The sequence below is a fragment of the Ochotona princeps genome, chromosome 14 (genome assembly GCF_030435755.1).
Source record: "Ochotona princeps isolate mOchPri1 chromosome 14, mOchPri1.hap1, whole genome shotgun sequence".
Taxonomy (NCBI): domain Eukaryota; kingdom Metazoa; phylum Chordata; class Mammalia; order Lagomorpha; family Ochotonidae; genus Ochotona; species Ochotona princeps.
In genome coordinates this window covers 62288616-62306470 of record NC_080845.1, presented here as the reverse complement: position 1 = coordinate 62306470, position 17855 = coordinate 62288616, and the positions used below count along the sequence as shown (strand labels likewise).

General features: G+C 47.8%; 1 protein-coding gene across 4 annotated transcripts in view; it reads left to right on the top strand.

Moving 5' to 3' along the window:
* FAM120A (family with sequence similarity 120 member A) overlaps window positions 1-16585 on the top strand; it is a 115340-nt gene extending 98755 nt beyond the window's left edge. Inside the window, exons 13-18 of one of the 4 annotated variants that reach the window (XM_058672739.1) lie at window positions 1674-1883; window positions 2614-2797; window positions 3250-3384; window positions 5814-5955; window positions 6311-6407; window positions 14689-16585. In XM_058672739.1, coding sequence (XP_058528722.1) covers window positions 1674-1883; window positions 2614-2797; window positions 3250-3384; window positions 5814-5955; window positions 6311-6407; window positions 14689-15003 — 1083 coding nt within the window. In that variant the 3' untranslated portion in view covers window positions 15004-16585. The remainder of the gene's footprint in view (window positions 1-1673; window positions 1884-2613; window positions 2798-3249; window positions 3385-5813; window positions 5956-6310; window positions 6408-14688) is intronic. The other 3 variants (XM_058672740.1, XR_009246647.1, XR_009246648.1) reach the window with 3 other exon arrangements.
* The last annotated feature ends 1270 nt before the right edge of the window (window positions 16586-17855 follow it).

The window sequence follows — 17855 nt, the reverse complement described above, 5'->3', positions numbered from 1 at the left end:
GCTTCATATCTGTTTTTCTCTGAATTTTGAGTTACCTTGCACATACATACCTCTGTGTGTGTGAATTGTGTAGTCCTGTTCCATCCGCTGCTCCAGCAGTTTGAAGATGAGTGGTTTTGATGAGGGTGCATGTATGCTGGGCACATGTGTAAAGACTTCTTCAAGGTGGCACACAAAGGGCTGAATTCCCTCAGTCCTAGGTCCCTGAATCTGGATATGACAGCAGCAGTGCATGACTGAGAACCCTTGGTGGTGGTTTGTACACGACATTCAGATGCTGAGGCAGACATCTTTAGGTGATACCCACCCCACCACTTTTCTCCCTAATCCCTGGCTCTGATAGAGGATCTAGATGGGAAGTGGCAGGGTCCCATGTGACTGGGAGGGATTCATGGCTGGCTGTCTTGGGGCAGCTGTATTTAACTGTAGCCACACCTGTGCCAGGCCCCTTCTAGCTAGACCAGCTTCATCCTGCTCCTGGAGGATTCTAACGTTTTCTCGATTTTGTTCCTGTTTGGCCCTCTCTTTCTCCACTTGGCAAGCAGACATAAAAATGTTTCTGATTCTGTCACCCCAGCTTGCCTGTCCTCAGCTGGACAATTTTCAGTTCACTTCCCTGCTTGCATGGGAAAGGGGAGTGGTTACGCATGATAGGACTGAGGTATAGATGAACAGCTTTCATACATTTGTAGATACAGCTTTGCTAGATTTTGGATATCCTCAAGTGTAAGAAAAGGCTTGAAACATAGTGTTAACTGTTTTGTGGAGAATGTTGACATAAATAATACAAAATAGCAGGTAATCATAAATTTCTTAGCATTTGGTACTAGAATGATTTTTTTCCCCCTCTTTAATGAGAAGTCATTTTACTTCTCGTGGTTAGGCCTTCCTTGGATCTGTGCCCCATAGAGACTACATTCCTATGAAACCACCAGGATGGGAAGATACCCAGAGCAGAGCGAATTACTTCTGGATAATCCACAAACTAGGCCCCTCACAGGCAATCAAGAGTTGACTGTGCCTGTTTCCTACCCTGCTCCTCATCCCTGGGGAAGTAACATGTTTGTGCAAATTCTATAGCATGCATGGTGCAAACACAGCATTTTTGTTGTTGCATTCTTTCATTTGTAAGCTATCCATTGCTCCTGAAACATTTTGACAGTTTCATTAGTAAATTGCTATCTAAACCATTAACATATAAATAACAAAGTACAATTTTAGAATGAAGTTATGCCAAGTAATTTTTTTTTTACTAATTTTTATACTGTAATAACTTGAAAAATGCAAAGTCTTGACCGTGTTCCTTTTTGACACCTTGCTGTAGTACATTCCTGTGTTCAGATCTGAGGTGTGCAGGGTTGTGCGGCTGTGGGCTGCTCGAGGCTACATGTCATGGGTGATAATACTGGGAGCCAGCCTTATATAGAGCTTCCCTCCACACTGTGAGAGGCTTGGCAAAACCCAAGCTGGGACACATTCCATTAAATGACTGAGAAGTATTTCTGTTTAGTTAGGGCCAGTTGGGTCACTGTAAGATAGTGGCAAGACTTCTTAGGAGTGTTGTTTTGTTGAGGAATGTTCTCTGTTAACTTGGGAGGGGGCTGTAATGAGACACTGGAGGAATTAATGCTGTAGTACTCTTATTCCATAGAAATTACTCTTTTCAATTTAAGATTGAGAACCTCGACCCCCGAGGGATTCAGCTATCGGCTCTCTTCATGAGTGGGGTAGACATGGCGCTGTTCGCAAATGACGCGTGTGGACAGCCCATCCCCTGGGAGCACTGTTGTCCGTGGATGTATTTTGACGGGAAGCTCTTCCAGTCCAAGCTCCTCAAAGCCAGCCGGGAAAAGACCCCGCTCATCGACCTCTGTGATGGTCAGGTGTGTTGGGGTGTGGGAAATTACCTGGCTAGCATGAAATTCCCCACACTAGCTGAACCTATCACCTGTGATGCTCATTTGTCATGGAATCTGTGTGGTAATGTTGGTTTAAGCTTAGGCCAGTGAGTGACTAAGAGCTTCAGTTAGACCATAGACTCGGCTTGCTTCTTAGCAGTTATGTTTTGAAATTTGCCCAGAAAACAGAACTAGCAAACTCTGAGCTGTCAGTCCTGAGGGGATGTGGAATGAGGTTCCTGGTTACGTGTGATCTTCAGCCACTGCCTACGTGGCTTTGTTTTTATTGTTGATTGCTGCTACACCCATGGCCAACAGCACTTCTCTACTGTATGTGTTTTTCCACAAGCATATCAGACCTTCACGTGCACTTGGAGCACACCAGTACCACACTGAGGGACCATTTTTATAGCAGAATCACCAACAGACGCATCCAAGCTGAAAACTGTGGCACTAAACAAGGACAGCTGGTCGGTAGTCGTAGCTGAAGTAAGCAAACAGGCTTGTCTGGTTCAACCTCTGCCCAGGCCTGCAAGCAGCCAAGGAAGATGTCATTTGTCTCAGTTTGGGGTGTAGATACTGCAGCATTTCACAGTAGCTGAAACTGCAGTGACAGAACTTGTGAACAGTGCAGTTGACACGTGTGCTCTGACCAGCGTGAGTGTAGGCCCTGTGGGTGCTGAACCGGATGCTCACTGTTGCCCTTGCCTTGCAGGCCGAGCAGGCTGCCAAGGTGGAGAAAATGCGCCACAGCATCCTCGAGGGACTCAACCTCTCCCGGCAGAACCACCCCCTTCCCTTCCCCCCGCCCCCCGCCCTGCCTTTCTACCCCACCTCAGTGTACCCGCGGCACTTTGGGCCCGTGCCGCCCTCCCAGGGCAGGGGCAGAGGCTTCGCAGGTGAGTTGTCTGGTGGCATTTGTCCCCATGGGAGGAGAGGTGCAGTCCTTCTAGGGAGCCATCGCCAGTGCTGAAAGCCTGTAACTGTGTGTAAATCAGCAAGGAGGTGGTGGGGAAGGGAGAGTGGGAGCTACCGTGCAGGGCAGGATCTGCCCCAAGGATCTAGAAACCCCTTCCTCACAATTTTGACGTAGCTCTCACTTGTGGGAGGAAACAAATCTGAGTCCGGGAGCCGTCCTCCAGTTCCCCACCCCCAAGGCTTGTCAGGAGCCCCAGGCAGTGCGTTTGTGGGGGCCCTGCCCACCAGGGGGAGGTGGCTGAGCAGTGCTCTCCTTGAGGACCCTGGGGTACAGGATAGTGAGCTGGCAAGAAGGGGTGCAGACCCTTCCTTGCCACTGGAAGAGACACCATCCCTCATGCTTTTCTTCTGTATCTCCATCTGGGTCCTACAGGAGTCTGTGGCTTTGGAGGCCCCTATGGGGAAACGGTAGCAACAGGCCCCTACCGAGCCTTCCGGGTGGCGGCGTCGGGACCCTGTGGAGCCTTCTCGGGCAGTGACAGCAGCAGAACTAGCAAGGCCCAGGGCGGTAATTATCACCCTCTCCTCAACACGCTGGCCGCCAGCGCTCGCTCCAGCGCTCGTGGCCGCCTTCCTTCCTGTACTTTTGAGCAGACACCCTCTCAGGGCTTCATTGCACGCCTCTGCTGTGGTTCTCCTCGGGGGGTGGACCGTCTCGTCGGCTTGAGCAGGGCCTCTGTGCCTGCCCGCTGGCCAGGCCTTCGTGGTGCAGGGTGAGCGCCAACTCCTGTTCAGCAGCACCCTGTTCCCAGGCAGGGCTCCTCTGGCAAAGGGGCCTTTCTGGGCAAGAAGGCTGTGGGAGGTATGGGAGTCCTGCTGTAAGCAGTTTGTCACGGTTTGTTTTGTAGAAACGCTTTAAAGAAAGCGCTCACACCAAACATATGAAGAAGTTAAATTCCTTTTCGTTGCTTCTCTGCTCATGTATGTTAGGTGTACACGAGGGAAGCAAAGCCTTATTTTCTCACAGGCTCTACTGTGACGCTTGACTTCATCCTCTTTGCACATCTTGGAGCTGCATATCTCAGTGCAACCATCAAGTGACACTTGCAGGGTGTTTAGACACCTCTAGAGCTACTGGGCCTAGACAGCCTTTCTCATCCAGCTGGCACTGTCTGAGTCAGTTCCCTGGGGTGCTCAGGGAAGCCAGCAGGAGGCATGTGTGTGAGAAGGAGACTCCTGCAGAGCAGCTGTGCCTGTGCTGCCTTCAGGGAGAGGCCTCTTCCTGTTCTCCCTCCTCTCACTGCTCCTGCTACAGCCTGGCCGTGTCTTTGTGCTCCGCTGTCTGACTGCCTCAACTCCTCCCGTGTCAGGCCTGAAAACAGCCTTTGAGAGACAGGGCAAGTGATGCCCTGGGTGGTGTGGGGTGAGAGGTAGGCTCTTCAAGTGAAAGGAAGCTCTCCTAAAGTTGTACCTGGAGTTCAGGCCCATGGCGTTCAGGGTCACAGCCATGACTACATGTCGTTGAGTCTGCTATTGTGGCTCATAATACACACGATCCCAAAGAGTGACTTACAGAGAAGGGATGCAGAAGAGCTTGTTAACTTTTTAACTTGGTGTAATATACAGAAATGATAATATTTTGGATACTTTGGGATAAATAGAATTTCTTTCTAAAACTTATTTCATTCAATTTCTCCGGCTACCAGAAAATACAAGACCTGGTATAGATTTTGGCAAGGCAGTGAGGGTGGCTGTGATGGTAGCCAACACCAGAAGGTGGAGAGCGTATTCTAATGATTCATTCCCCTTGCCAGAAAACAAGATGCTTGGACTCTGCTTCCTCTCTCCCTCCCTTTAGTTGGGGGCGGTGGTTTAAAATTTCTTTTTTCTTTTTTTTTATTCATTTTTATTGGAAAAGGTGGATATATAGAGAGGAAGAGAGACAGAGAGGAAGATCTTCCGTCCAATGATTCATTCCCCAAGTGACTGCAATGGCTGAAGCTGCACCAATCCGAAGCCAGGAGCTAGGAGCTCTTCCGGGTCTCCCACGCGGGTGCAGGGTCCCAAGTCTTTGGGCCGTCCTCAACTGCTTTCCCAGGCCACAGGCAGGGAGCTGGATGGCAAGCAGCAGCCAACACTTGAACAGGCACACATGTGGGATGCCTCTGTTGCAGGCGAGTTTTCTTATGTCAGGAAATCTTGGAATATGCAGGCTCTCAGAAATGATTAGAAATTAATTGATTGAGTGAATAGTTATGACTGTGCTCAAGGAAATTCTAACAATGCACTCACTACAACATACACACTAGGCTTACTATCTTCTTGAATGTTTGGTAGAGCCCAGCATCATAGTCTAGTGGTTAAATCCTCATTTTGCATTAGCTGGGATCCCATATGCATGCCGGTTCATGGTTTGGCTGCTCCATTTCCCATTCAGCTCCCTGCTTGTGGCCTGGGAAGACATGAGAGGATGGCCCAAAGCTTTGGGACCTTGCACCTGTGTGGGAGGCCTGGAAGAAGCTCCTGGCTCTTGGCTTCGGCTCGGCTCAGCTCCAGCTGTTGTGACCACTTGGGAGTGAATCAGTGGATGGAAGACCTTTTCTTTCTGTATCTCCTTCTCTCTGTATATCTGGTTTTCCAATGAAAATAATAAAATGTTTGGTAAAATAGTATATGTGGAAGCCTTTGCCTAATGGGGAAGATGCTGACCGCAGAACCCCCCCCCCCCCCCCCCCCCAGTGATGCAGGAGTTAAGCCTCCTGTGCTATCTGTGGCTCCCTGTTTGATCTGCTTCAGCCTTGCAGCTGCAACCACATTCCGTTATCATGGGTTTTTATTGACAGTTTAGAACCCAGCAGTGGAGAATTCTCAAGGCAGGATATAGCAACTTCATGCCGCGTATGAGCTCAGATGCAAAGAAGCGGCTTGCTTGTTTCTCTTCTGTTCTTGGTGCTGTGGGTGTTAAGCTGTTGTGTTCTTGTGTATTTTTCTGTGCAGGAGTCCAGCCTATCCCGTCTCAGGGAGGGAAGCTCGAAATCGCTGGCACCGTGGTGGGCCACTGGGCCGGGAGCAGGCGGGGCCGCGGGGGCCGTGGGCCCTTCCCCCTGCAGGTCGTCTCTGTTGGAGGATCTGCCCGAGGGTGCGTTGGGACTGGGAACATGCATTTGACATGAATAGAAAATAGCCTCTCCCTTGACTTTTTACATGAATTTTTATATCATTATGTATCATTCTTTGATACCTTAATGTTTGCATATGTTCCACTATAGACCATTATGTAAACTATTAAATACCACACGTTTTATGTAGATGCTTTTTTAAAATGTTGTTTTTAAACTTTAAAAATACTAGGTTAATTAAATGCATTGGGTATAAACAAATAAGACTGACTCCTTGGAATTAACCTTTAAAACAACTGCACAGAGGAACTCTCCGTTTTCTTTGTTATTATAACTGCCATAGCCCTGCTTGCTGTTGTCTTTCTGTTCGTTCAGGCGTCCAAGAGGAGTTATTTCTACGCCGGTGATTCGAACCTTTGGAAGAGGTGGAAGGTACTACGGCAGAGGCTATAAGAACCAGGGCGCAATTCAGGTAATGGTGCTCACAGCACTGCTACTGCCTTTCCTGGCTGTGTCTCCTCCTGGAGAGGGCTTTCCAGTGCCTGTCCTCAGACTTGGGGCTGAGGCTGTTCTGCAGTTGTCATGCATGAACATTGCCTGGCACATGCAAGTCCGCTGGAACCTGCTCAGAGTGGGCTGATATTTGCCATGACCTCTGAGGTCTTTGGCCCGGAACAGCTGCTTCTTGATGTGTTCATGAAGAAATGGATGGCATTTCCAGACCAGCCTGTTCAGTGGATCCTCACTACCATAGACACTCCCAACAGACACTGTTCTGGTCTTCTGCGGACACGTTTGTTTTTTCACCCACAAACATATACACACACAGAGACAAGGCTTTTCTTTCTCAGAACCAAGATCCTTTGGGCATGCTTGCTGTGGCAGCACATATGCTAAAATTGGATTGATAATGGAATATTAGCAAGATCCTTGGGGTGGGTATTTGACCCAACAGCTGAGACAACGCTTTATTTACCTGTGTCCCATATTTGAGTGCCTGCGTTAAGTCCCAGCTCGGCTTACTGCTTCTTGCTGGTGCGCACCCTGGCGGTTGACTCAAGTAATTGAGTTTCTGCCACCCACTTGAAAGACCCTAATTTGGTTCTGGCTTCTGGCTTCTAGCTTTGGCCTGGTTCAGGCTCTGCTGTTGGGATTTTCAGGGGAGTGAACTAGTGGATGGAGCTATCTCTGTCTGTCTCTTTCTGTCCTCCCCCCAACCCGTGCCTCACAAATAAGTTAAATAATTGAACAGAAATTAAGAAAAACAGGTACAATCCTCATTAATTTTCTTGATGTTTCTAATATAAGGCTGTTAATTAACATCTGCTAGGTCTTCATATCTTTTCTTCTGCGTATCCTTCCCTGTGGACTGTGCTGAGGGGAGGATATGAGCAAGCACACCGATACCCACTGTGCACATCTATATATATACATACTAATTGTACCTTCATATACGAGGGACTTCAGTAAGTTTGTAGAAAGAAGGAATTAAAACATAATATGGGGCCCGGCGGCGTAGCCTGGTGGCTGAAGTCCTCGCCTTGAACGTGCCAGGATACCATATGGGCGCCGGTTCTAATCCTGGCAGCTCCACTTCCCATCCAGTTCCCTGCTTGTGGCCTGGGAAAGCAGTTGAGGACGGCCCAAAGCTTTGGGACCCTGCACCCACATGGGAGACCCGGAAGAGGTTCCTGGTTCCTGGCTTCAGATAGGCGCAGCACCGGCCGTTGCGGTCACTTGGGGAGTGAATCATCGGACAGAAGATCTTCCTCTCTGTCTCTCCTCCTTTCTGTATATCTGACTTTGTAATAAAAATAAAATAAATCTTAAAAAAAAAACCCATAATTTGGAATGGGCATGTGGCACAGTAGGTTAAACTGCCACAATCAGTCAATCTGTCTCAATGTTTTAAGATGATGCTAACTTTCCATTAAGTCCCCTCATGTACACAGTACCACTACTAGCTCTACACACCCAAATGGTTTGTGAGTTTATATTGAATCAGTTCAGATTTAGGATGTTGGGACTGTCACCCGACCTCTGCTGTTTAGATGTTCTTCTCATGTTGAGTAACAGTGTCCTATAACTGACCAGTTGCTGAATGCCACATCACATGCACGGGTTGAAGAAGCCTCCTAATGCCAATACCAAAAATAGTTGGAAAATATCTTGCATGTGCTCTCCCCATCTCCTTCCCAACCCCCCATACTTTTGCTTTTAGAAGAAAATAGTGCTGCTGTTACTATCTGCAGTAGCTGGGCAGATGGCCATGGCCTATTGTAGTTTGCTTCTTTGTCTCATTGGTCTTGCTTCTATAAATACCTCCATGTCCCATACCCCCACCAAGCCAGGGTCTGTGCACGTCTTTTGGGCTCTGAAACACTTTCTTTCATGGATTCTGAAAGAATGCCTTGAGAAAGATTTCGAGAGACAATATTCAATGTTAGGAAGAGATTTTCTTTTCCTCGTTCTTGAAAACATTGGCTCACATTTGCTGCTTGCGTATGTCGTGTTGTGTCCTTTTACTTTGGCGTGAAATGTTGCTGCAAAAGACTGACAATGTTATAATTTTCTTTCCCTTTCAAACAACTTGCTGTTTTGTCCCAAATTTCCAAATTGATTTTGTTTACCCTGAACGTTCAGTGCCTTTCCTTGGGCCATGTCTGGTGCCAGCAATTTGGCATCCCTGCACTTTAGTGCAGGATGTATTTTCATACATAATTTCAGGTCAGAATGTTGCATTCACGGTTTTGTGTTTTCTGTGCTCCTTCGCTGTCCTGGTGTTGTCCTCACCCAGTGCCAGTTCTCCCAGGCCTGTCTGCAATATGTGGCAGAGACTTTTCATTCCCCCTCCACCGCTTTTTAAAAATTGATTTATTCATTTTCATTGGAAAGTCAGATTTACAGAGAGAAGGGAGACACACAGAAAGACCTTCTGTCCGCTGGTTCACTCCCCAACTGGCCACTGTGGCCACAGATGAGCTTCCTCCAGGTCTGTCATGCAGGAGCAGGGTCCCCAGGCTTGGGGCCATCTTCCACTGCTTTCCTAAGCCACAAGCAGGGAGCTGGATGGGAAGTGGAGCAGCCGGGATACGAACTGCCGCCCATATGGTATCCTGGCACGTGCTAGGCAAGGATTTCAGCCACTAGGCTACTGTGCTGGGCCACTTTTTATTCCTTTTTATCTCTTTTTGTGTTGGCACATAAGTCACATACTGCAACAATTCATGTGTGTAAAATGTACAGTTTTGTGTTTTCTTTTTTTTTTTTTAAGATTTGTTTATTTTTATTACAAAGTCAGATGTATAGAGAGGAGGAGAGAAAGAGAGGAAGATCTTCCGTCCGATGTTTCACTCCCCAAGTGACTGCAACAGCCGGTGCTGCGCTGATCCGAAGCCAGGAACCAGGAACCTCTTCTGGGTCTCCCACGCGGGTGCAGGGTCCCAAAGCTTTGAGCCATCCTCGACTGCTTTCCCAGGCCACAAGCAGGGAGCTGGATGGGAAGTGGAGCTGCCAGGATTAGAACCGGCGCCCATATGGGATCCCGGGACTTTCAAGGCGAGGACTTTAGCCGCTAGGCCACGCCGCCGGGCCCAGTTTGTGTTTTCTTAAAGACTGATTTTTACAGCTGTGTCAGGTTAAGGTTTGACAGGAAGATATGGAGAGTTCCCATATACCTCCTGCTCTTGCCCCTCAAAGCATCCTGCACTGTCAGCGTCCCTTTCTAGAATGGTGCCAGCCCATGGATTATCCTTCACATGAGGACTCTGTCCTGGTGTTGCACATCCTGTGGGCTTAGACAAATGTATCATGACAGGATCCACTGTAGAAGCAGAAGAGTAGATTAACTGATCTAAAAAATGCATCGTGTCCCATTAGTCATTCCTCTCTCGCTTGTGACTTGATAGTTTATGTTTTAGTGCTGAGTGATACTCTGTTGTCCAAACGTACCAGTTTGTACAGTCACCTAGTTATGGACGTTGTGGTAGCCAAACTGTGTTTCAGAGTAGCTGCAGCATTTTGTGCTCCCATTAGCAGTGAGTGAGGTGCTTTTTTGTTTGCTTTTGTTTTTAAGATTTATTTATTTGAAAGTCAGAGTTAGAGCGAGAGAGATCTTGATCCACTGATTCATTCCCCAGATGTTCAGAATGGTCGAGAATGTGCTAAGTAAGGTCGAAGATGGGATCCAGGAGCTTCTTCTGAGTTCTCGCATGGAAGCAGGGCCCCAAGCACTTAGGCCCGATGGGTTGCTTTTCCCAGGTCAGTCTGACTGGAGGTGGAACAGACAGGACTCCAGCCATTGTCCATATGGGATGCGGGTGTCTCGTGCAAGCTTTACCTGCCATGTCACAGTGCTGGCCGCCACCCAGTGAATGAGTTTCTATTGCTCCACAGTCTCTCCAGCCTTGGGTGGGAATCAGCAGAGGATTCTGGCTATTCCAATAGGTATAATGTAGTTTATTGGCATTTTAAATTGTGCTTCCCTGAAGACATGTGGTGGAGCACCTAAAATCTGCTTCTTTGGCATCTGTGTTTTATCTTTGGGGGATCTGTTCAGGCCTCAGGTTACTTTAATTTGTGCATTTTAGCCTATTTTCAGGATCAGGCAGCTATCAGTACTAACTATAGAACCTTCATCACTCTAGAAAGAAGCTCCTTTCTCTTCCCGTGGACAGATACGTCCCAACATGCCAGCCCTGCCCTAGCTCCTGATCCATCTGTGTGCGGGTCAGGGATGGCACATCTGAGTGCAGGCCAGTGGTGTGTATTAGGACTGCATTTTTAGCTGAGTCATGTTTCATTGTATGGACAGACCACATTTTTACAATTCATTGATGGATAATACCGTTTGGACGTTGTGAAAAATAGTACTGTGAATGTTCATCTGTAAGTTTTTCTGTGAACACAGTTCCGTGTCCTCACCAACACTGGTTTTCAGTTGGAGATTCTGCCGTTCTAGTTCATGTGAAGTGCCATTTCATTGTGTGTATGTGTATGCTTGTGTGTCAAGATTTATTTACTCACTCATTCATTGGAAATGCAGTTTTACAGAGAGTAGGAGAGACATAGAAAGATCTTCCAATCTCTGGCCACAATAGCTGGAGCTGCACCGATCTGAAGCTAGGAGCCTGAAGTTTCTTCCAGGTCTCCCATCCTTAATGATTTTCCAGGCCACAAGCAGGGAGTTGAATAGGAGAAATAGCAGCCAGGACATGAATTAGTGCCCATATGGGATCCTGGCCTTTGCAAGGCAAAGATTTAGCCATGGAGCCATCTCACTTGGCCCTCATTGTGTTTTTGAGATGCATTTTCCTATCTTCTTGATTTCTAAAATTTTTCTTCATGTTCCTTCATTTTCTTCATGTTCCTCAGTTGTTACTAGTTCTTGGTGTTTCTTCTTAGTCTTATTTATTGAGTGATTTATTTGAAAATTTTCAACTTGGAATTCTTTTTTTTTTTTAATTTATTCATTAATTACATTGTATTACGTGACACAGTTTCATAGGTACTGGGATTCTCCCCACCCCTCCCCAAACCCTCCCACCATGGTGGATTCCTCCATCTTGATGCATAACCACAGCTCAAGTTCAGTTGGGATTGCCTCATTGCAAGCATATATCATACATAGAGTCCAGCATCCTATTGTCAGTGAAGTTCAGCGGCTTCTTAGGGAGGCCTCCTCTGGTCTGAAGGCAGAGCTAGCAGAGATTCATCCCGATCAATTAGAAGCTCCAGCATACCATCAGCAACAATCCAGGTACGATGAGGCTGGTGCAGAGTCCACTGATTGACATAGTCCATCATAGAGTCCCCCCTTGTCCAGTATTTCGCTGCCAACATATAGCTGAGGTGGTTGATTGATCCACTGCATCTTCCATCTTTTCTTGGTTAATGTTCTGAATCCTCCATTTTGATTGAAGGGATCCCCAAAGAAACTTTGAGGTGTTCCCAGACCAGGTTCCTACATGTACTAGCAAGCACAGTGCCCGCCATAGTCCATCACCCCAACCTCCACTGGAACCAATGAGTATTGCAGTCCATTCTGGCTGTGTCCATCACACACTCGGCCCTCACCCAAACCAGTGGGAGGTGTGCTGGTTGGGTGTTGCGGTCCCATCTGGCACGTCTCGTCCATACCCACATATAGCTCATATATGGCTCAGTTGGGGTTGAAACCTAGCCGAGTCCGTCCCACATCTACCCTGGTCCTCCAGAGTACCAAACTGTGCTGCGTTCTAACCCGGCCCAGTGCGTCAAGTCCCAGTCCACACTTGTGCCAAAGGAGATTACAACTGTGACCTGACCAGAACTCAGCCCCCTTCCAGCTCGTGCGCCCCTTATTGGGAAACTCCACCCAGCCAGGGCCTACCCCTAGTTCCCCAAGCAGGCCTGTTCCCAGCCAGTGTTAAGCACGCCAGTGGTTGCTCTGGGTCAGCTCAGCACATCCCATAGCCTGTCGTGCCTCCTGCCTTGTCTCCAACAGCCCTCCTAAGCCATCCAGTGGGGTCAGAGTTCCCACGGGGTTTGGCCCACACATCCCCAACACATTCTACCCCCCGGGTATGGTTCTCGAATGCCAGTCAATGTCATGGTCCTGCCTACTGTGACCCCTCTGCTGATCCCTCATCCTGTTAGGCAATGGGGACATCCTACTGGACAAGCCTGGAATTTTGGTTCATGAATGAACTGGTGTTCGATAATCTGCATTATAAAGTGATTACAGGTTCTTCAGAGGAAGATTAACTGCCATTGAGAATCTTTAGGACTGATTCACGTCCCAAAGCACTGTGGGTTCAGCATGGAGCTACCGAAGCAGCATATCAAAGAATCAAAGTGACAGAACTCCCTGGCCGGGCAGCCAGCAGGCGGAGCCTGGCACCAAATGGTGCACTGGCCGCCCGGGAGCCGCTCACCACGTGTACGTACGTGGTAGCAGGTGTGTGTATTCCAGGCTTGAGGCACGGCCATCCTGAGGCCCCCAGGCAGCCGGGCGGCTTCCCGGAGGTTGAATCTCTCAGGCCCCCAACTTGGAATTCTTAAAGTTTGATTTCTGGTGTTCTTTTGTGTCTTCTGTTTTGTCAGAGGTGCCCTTGGTCTATGCTATGTGACTCTCCGTGGGATATGTCCCAGTCCATATTTTCCTGTTGCTTTCCATGTAGTGTGGGATCCCATCTTGGCGTTTTTTGCATTTTTAGGTGAAACTGGGTCTCATGCTTTTGAGAAAAATGATGGATGTGTTGCTACCACTGTTCTTTGCTCGTGTGGAGGTCTTCCCCCGCATCCGGGCCTTCTCTTCCCCTGTCTCTGTTGCTCCTGTTCATTCTGTTCCTGTTTCACTCCCAGCACTTGTCTCGATGGGAGCACCAACCTGGTGGCAGGCTCGCAAGAGAAGAGATGTCATCAAAGAGAGGAGGCTGCACTGCTCACATAGATGGCACACGCGGCAGTGGTGGAATGTGCTTGCTAGGGCAGGACCTCCAGGGGAAGTGGACAAATTGTCCCCCACGGGAGAAACCAGCTCTCCTTCCCTGTGTCCGGCAGTAGCGGTCCTTTATGCACTCTCCTTTTCATTACTCCAAGGGTGACAGTCCCTGACCGTTCCCAACAACCAGACCACGACAGTTCCTGCAGTGCCTGTAATGTGTGTGTTCCCACAGGGGGCCCTGCTGAACAAATGGGCTCTGAGGTCTGAAAGGGGGCAGTGAACATGTCAGGTTTTTTCTCCCTTTCTTGGTCCTGCTGTAATTTTATATTAGGGATTTTTCTTGAGGTTCCACAAAATGACTCGCGGAGAAGGGCACTTTAGTGCTTTTAACATTTTTAGCTGGAAGGAGGGGGATTGGCGGCACACTGCTCTTTGGAAGTCACAGGACACATTCCTTCACCTGAGTTGAGCATTGAGCTTTGTCCTTCGTAAAGCAAATGCCCTGTGTGTGGTGAGAGGAATGGGTGGTGCTGGGAGACACCGACTTGTGTGGAAACAGAACAGGGCATCGGGCCAGAGATGCTTGTTCCCATCCTAGAAATGGCCGCAGGGAGGGAAGTTGTGCAGGTTTCCTTCTGTCTTGAGGGGTACTTGGGGTGTCAGGACTGCTGTCGTGTGCCCCACAGGAGGGCAGTAGCAGACCTGTGCTTTCAGCACTGTTGGAGTCACTCTTGGATTTCCACAGTTATATTTATCTATTTTTAGAAGACTGACTTATTTCAAAGAGTGACAGAGAGAGAGGTATCTTTTGCCTACTGTTTCATTTCCTAAATGCCTGCAGCAGCCAGGTGTGGGCCCAGGCACTGGGGCTGTGAACCAGGCACTCCACAGTGAGGTACAGGCATTCCAACCAGTGGCATAACCACTGTACCATAGCATCCCATTCCAGTTATTTCTAAATCTATAAAGAGGACAGGGATCGTTTCAGAACATATCATAATAAATGTGCCACCATGATCAGCACTGTATAAACTTAAATTGAGCCATAAATATATCACTTACGGTAATTTCTGCCTTAATTTTGTTAAAAATACTCAAAGAATTAGTTAGGAATTTGGGACTTTAAGGGCATGATCTGGAACTATCAAGATTAGACCAGCCTCCTTGACGGGAACTCCCGGTTTGCAGAGAAGCTGGAGGGCTGGCTGAGACCCAAGAGGCTTGCCCTGGCAGAGCAGAGTGGGCGCTGTGCTCCCAGCGCGCAGGGCGTCCTGAGCTGGAGCTGTTTGTCCCAAGCCGCCTTCTCATGGCCTGTCTTCTCTCCCAGCAGGGCAGACCTCCTTATGCTGCTTCAGCAGAGGAAGTGGCCAAAGAGCTCAAGTCAAAATCCGGGGAGCCCAAGTCATCTGGCGCGTCTTCAGATGGGTCCCTGGCAGAAAACGGAGTGACAGCCGAGGAGAAGTCCGCACCCCAGATGAATGGGAGTGCGGGCGATGCCAGGGCCCCCAGCCGCTCCGAAAGTGCCTTCAACAGTGACTCTAAAACGTGCAATACAAATCCTCGCTTAAATGCACTAAGTACAGACAGTGCTTGCCGCAGAGAGGCTGCTCTGGAGGCAGCTGTCTTAAATAAAGAAGAGTAAACTTATTTTTTATAGAGGGTGAAGGATGCTGGAAGGGTAAGGATATAGGAATATCTGGAGAGAAAGAGAGCCTGCAGTTACGTACATTTTGTCCTTTCCGTAAGAGAAAAATGAGGACTTTGGAAATTCAGATCCCTCTTTGATGTCAGAGATTTCAACAGCACACTTTTTAGTTTTAACCAGTTGTGGTCAAAATGCTACAATAAAACAAAAAAAGAGAAAGAAAATGAAGAGCATTTGACTCCCGCACTTAAAATGAAGTACACATAACGTTTAAACTGGTTATGACAAAAGCCTATAGTTGTGTTTCTTGAACTATAAGGAAAACAAATTTTGGCAGTCTTTAAGTATATATAGCTTAAAATATAATTTTTAGCATTTGGCACCATATGTATGCCATTATATTTGATTTTGCATTACTGTTTCACAATGAAGCTTTGTTTAAGGCTTTGTTTTTTATGATTATGAAAGAAATAAGGCACAACCACAGTTTTTCTTTCTTAAATTTCATCACTGTTGATGTGGTTCTTTTGTGTTACAAAAAAAGAGAAAGTGCAACTATCGAAAGTAAAAAATTATAGAGTAATATTGCCGTTCTGCTGATTTTAAATACACAGTACATCATACATACTTTATAAGCGAGTTAAATGGAGGTAAAGTTGAAATCATAGAAGATGCAAATGACCTTTCAAAATCCACACAATGTGTTTTGAAACTCTTGGTGACTAATACCATGCATCTGCGATCCATGAACTATGTGGTTTTGAATTGGATGTAGACGTTAGTACTACTACTTGAGCTAAACTTCTGCATGGTTCATAATTTTTAAAGTGTGTAGTTAATATTATGCATGTTATTGTCCTTTCTTCCATTCTTACCAGTATGTGCCCATTTGCAAAACAAAAATGCTAATAATCAGTAATAGTCCTATAAAAGATGTTAACTCTGTTTAGTAATTGACTGATCTTGCTCTAACCTTAAAATTTTGTGATTATTGACCTCTGTTGCATTTATTCTAAAACCCCCCCAAAATTATCTAGCCGTTTCAGATATCAACATTACCCTGGTGTATTCACTGCTGTATGCATTATTGTTCTTTGTTGCTGTTTTATGCCTTCATATTAGCAAAATATGAAATTCTGTGAAAGAAAAAACCCTTTGATCTTTAAAAAAAAAACCCATCCCACCCCCTTCTGTAGCAGGAAACAAATTGCTTGTTCTGAGAACTTTCCCATCAAGAATTTAGTAGAAGCAGGTATACTTCTATCATTTTGATGTTTTTGTTAATGTTTCCAAACAATGTACTTTGAAATCAGAATCACTTCTTATCGTTTTCATATACTTCTGATGCTCTTCATCACATTAGTGATCAGAAATGAGGTGTAATTCCCCAACCCCTGCCCGCAGGAGCTGAGTAGGATCTTGCTGTAAGTTGAAGGGAGTTGTGCCCTAACTCATGGATTGTGAAGAATGAACTGCTGTTGGGTTTGATTGACGGTCGATGGATTGTGGTGTGGCGTATTGGAGGCTATTGAATGCAACTTACAATGCTTAATAAAAATCTTTATTCTTTTAGTATAAAGGATGGTGTGGCTTTTCAATTTCCTTATGAAAACTTGAAAGTTTGAAGAGGTGTATAATCAGTAACCGAGGTTTAGATCTGGCAGCTTTACAGCTCTACAGGGACGTGAATACACGGCTAACGTGCACATCACGGGGGTGCTTACGTTTGCGTTTCACCGAAGAATCATGGGGGGAAAAAAAAGGACATTTGCAAAGAAAGTCAGTTTTAAGAGCTCCAGACGTGGCCGCCGAGCGTGCAGGGAAGGCCTGGCACCTGCAGGCGCCGGGCGGGAAGCCCGGGGGCGGGGCTGGCTTCCGGTGGGCGGGGCCTGCGCGTCCGGCCGGCGCGGCGCTTCCGCGTTGGCGCGGCCGGGGAGAGCGGGCAGGACGGGCGCCTGGCGCGTGGGCCCCCGCTCGGCTCCGGAGCTCGGCTCTCCGGGACCTGGTTTGAGATTGCGGAGGAATTAAAGCCGGCTTCCCTTCCCTCTTCCCCGCAGCCACCTCGCACCCCGACCCCAGACAGCCCCCGTCCTGCATACCCGCCGTCCTCCTGAGGGAGCAGGTTCATGCAGATGCCGGCCCGCGGTGAAAGGCACAGGCGCGACCATTTCCAGGGCCGACCCGACCCCTGTGTTTGCCAAGGGACAGCTGGCAGCCGCAGGGCACAGTGCTGGCTGTCACATTTGTATGTGCTGTAAGGGTCCCAGACCAGGAGCACCCTTGGGAAGAACAGTGACACCAGGAAGCGGCCAGCGCTGGCCAAGGCCGTCCCTCTGCCTGCACCTTATGCAAGGGAGGGAGAAAGTGCCCTGTGCTTCCTTCACCGCGAGACTGGAACCCATCTGAGGATCCACTTTCCTGGCCATTTATTTTCTTCCGAAAACACTTAGTGATTTTATTTCAAGAATGATGTTTGTGGTACATAAAAAAGGAAAAGTCACAACTAATTCCATCCCAGGACACCTGTTAAGATTGGGTCTCCTTTTTCTGTGAGATAGAGATCTTTCATTGTAGCAGAAAGCAGTCCTTAGGTTCTTCCCAGCTGGCATCCTGTGCAGGTGGCCTCCCTGTGCCATTCTGTGTTCATCTAGAGCCCAGTGCACCTCGCAGTGTGGCACTACCTCCCAGCTCTCCTCTCATGAGCAAGGTGGACCCTCAGGAGAGTCCACTCCACTGGGGAAAAGAGTGGTGATTTCAGGCAGGAACATATGCAGACAAAAGGAGGTGATGAGACGTTAGGACAAAGTGTTTGGCACTGGGCAGGGGTGGCAGCCGGGTGGGGGCTCCCT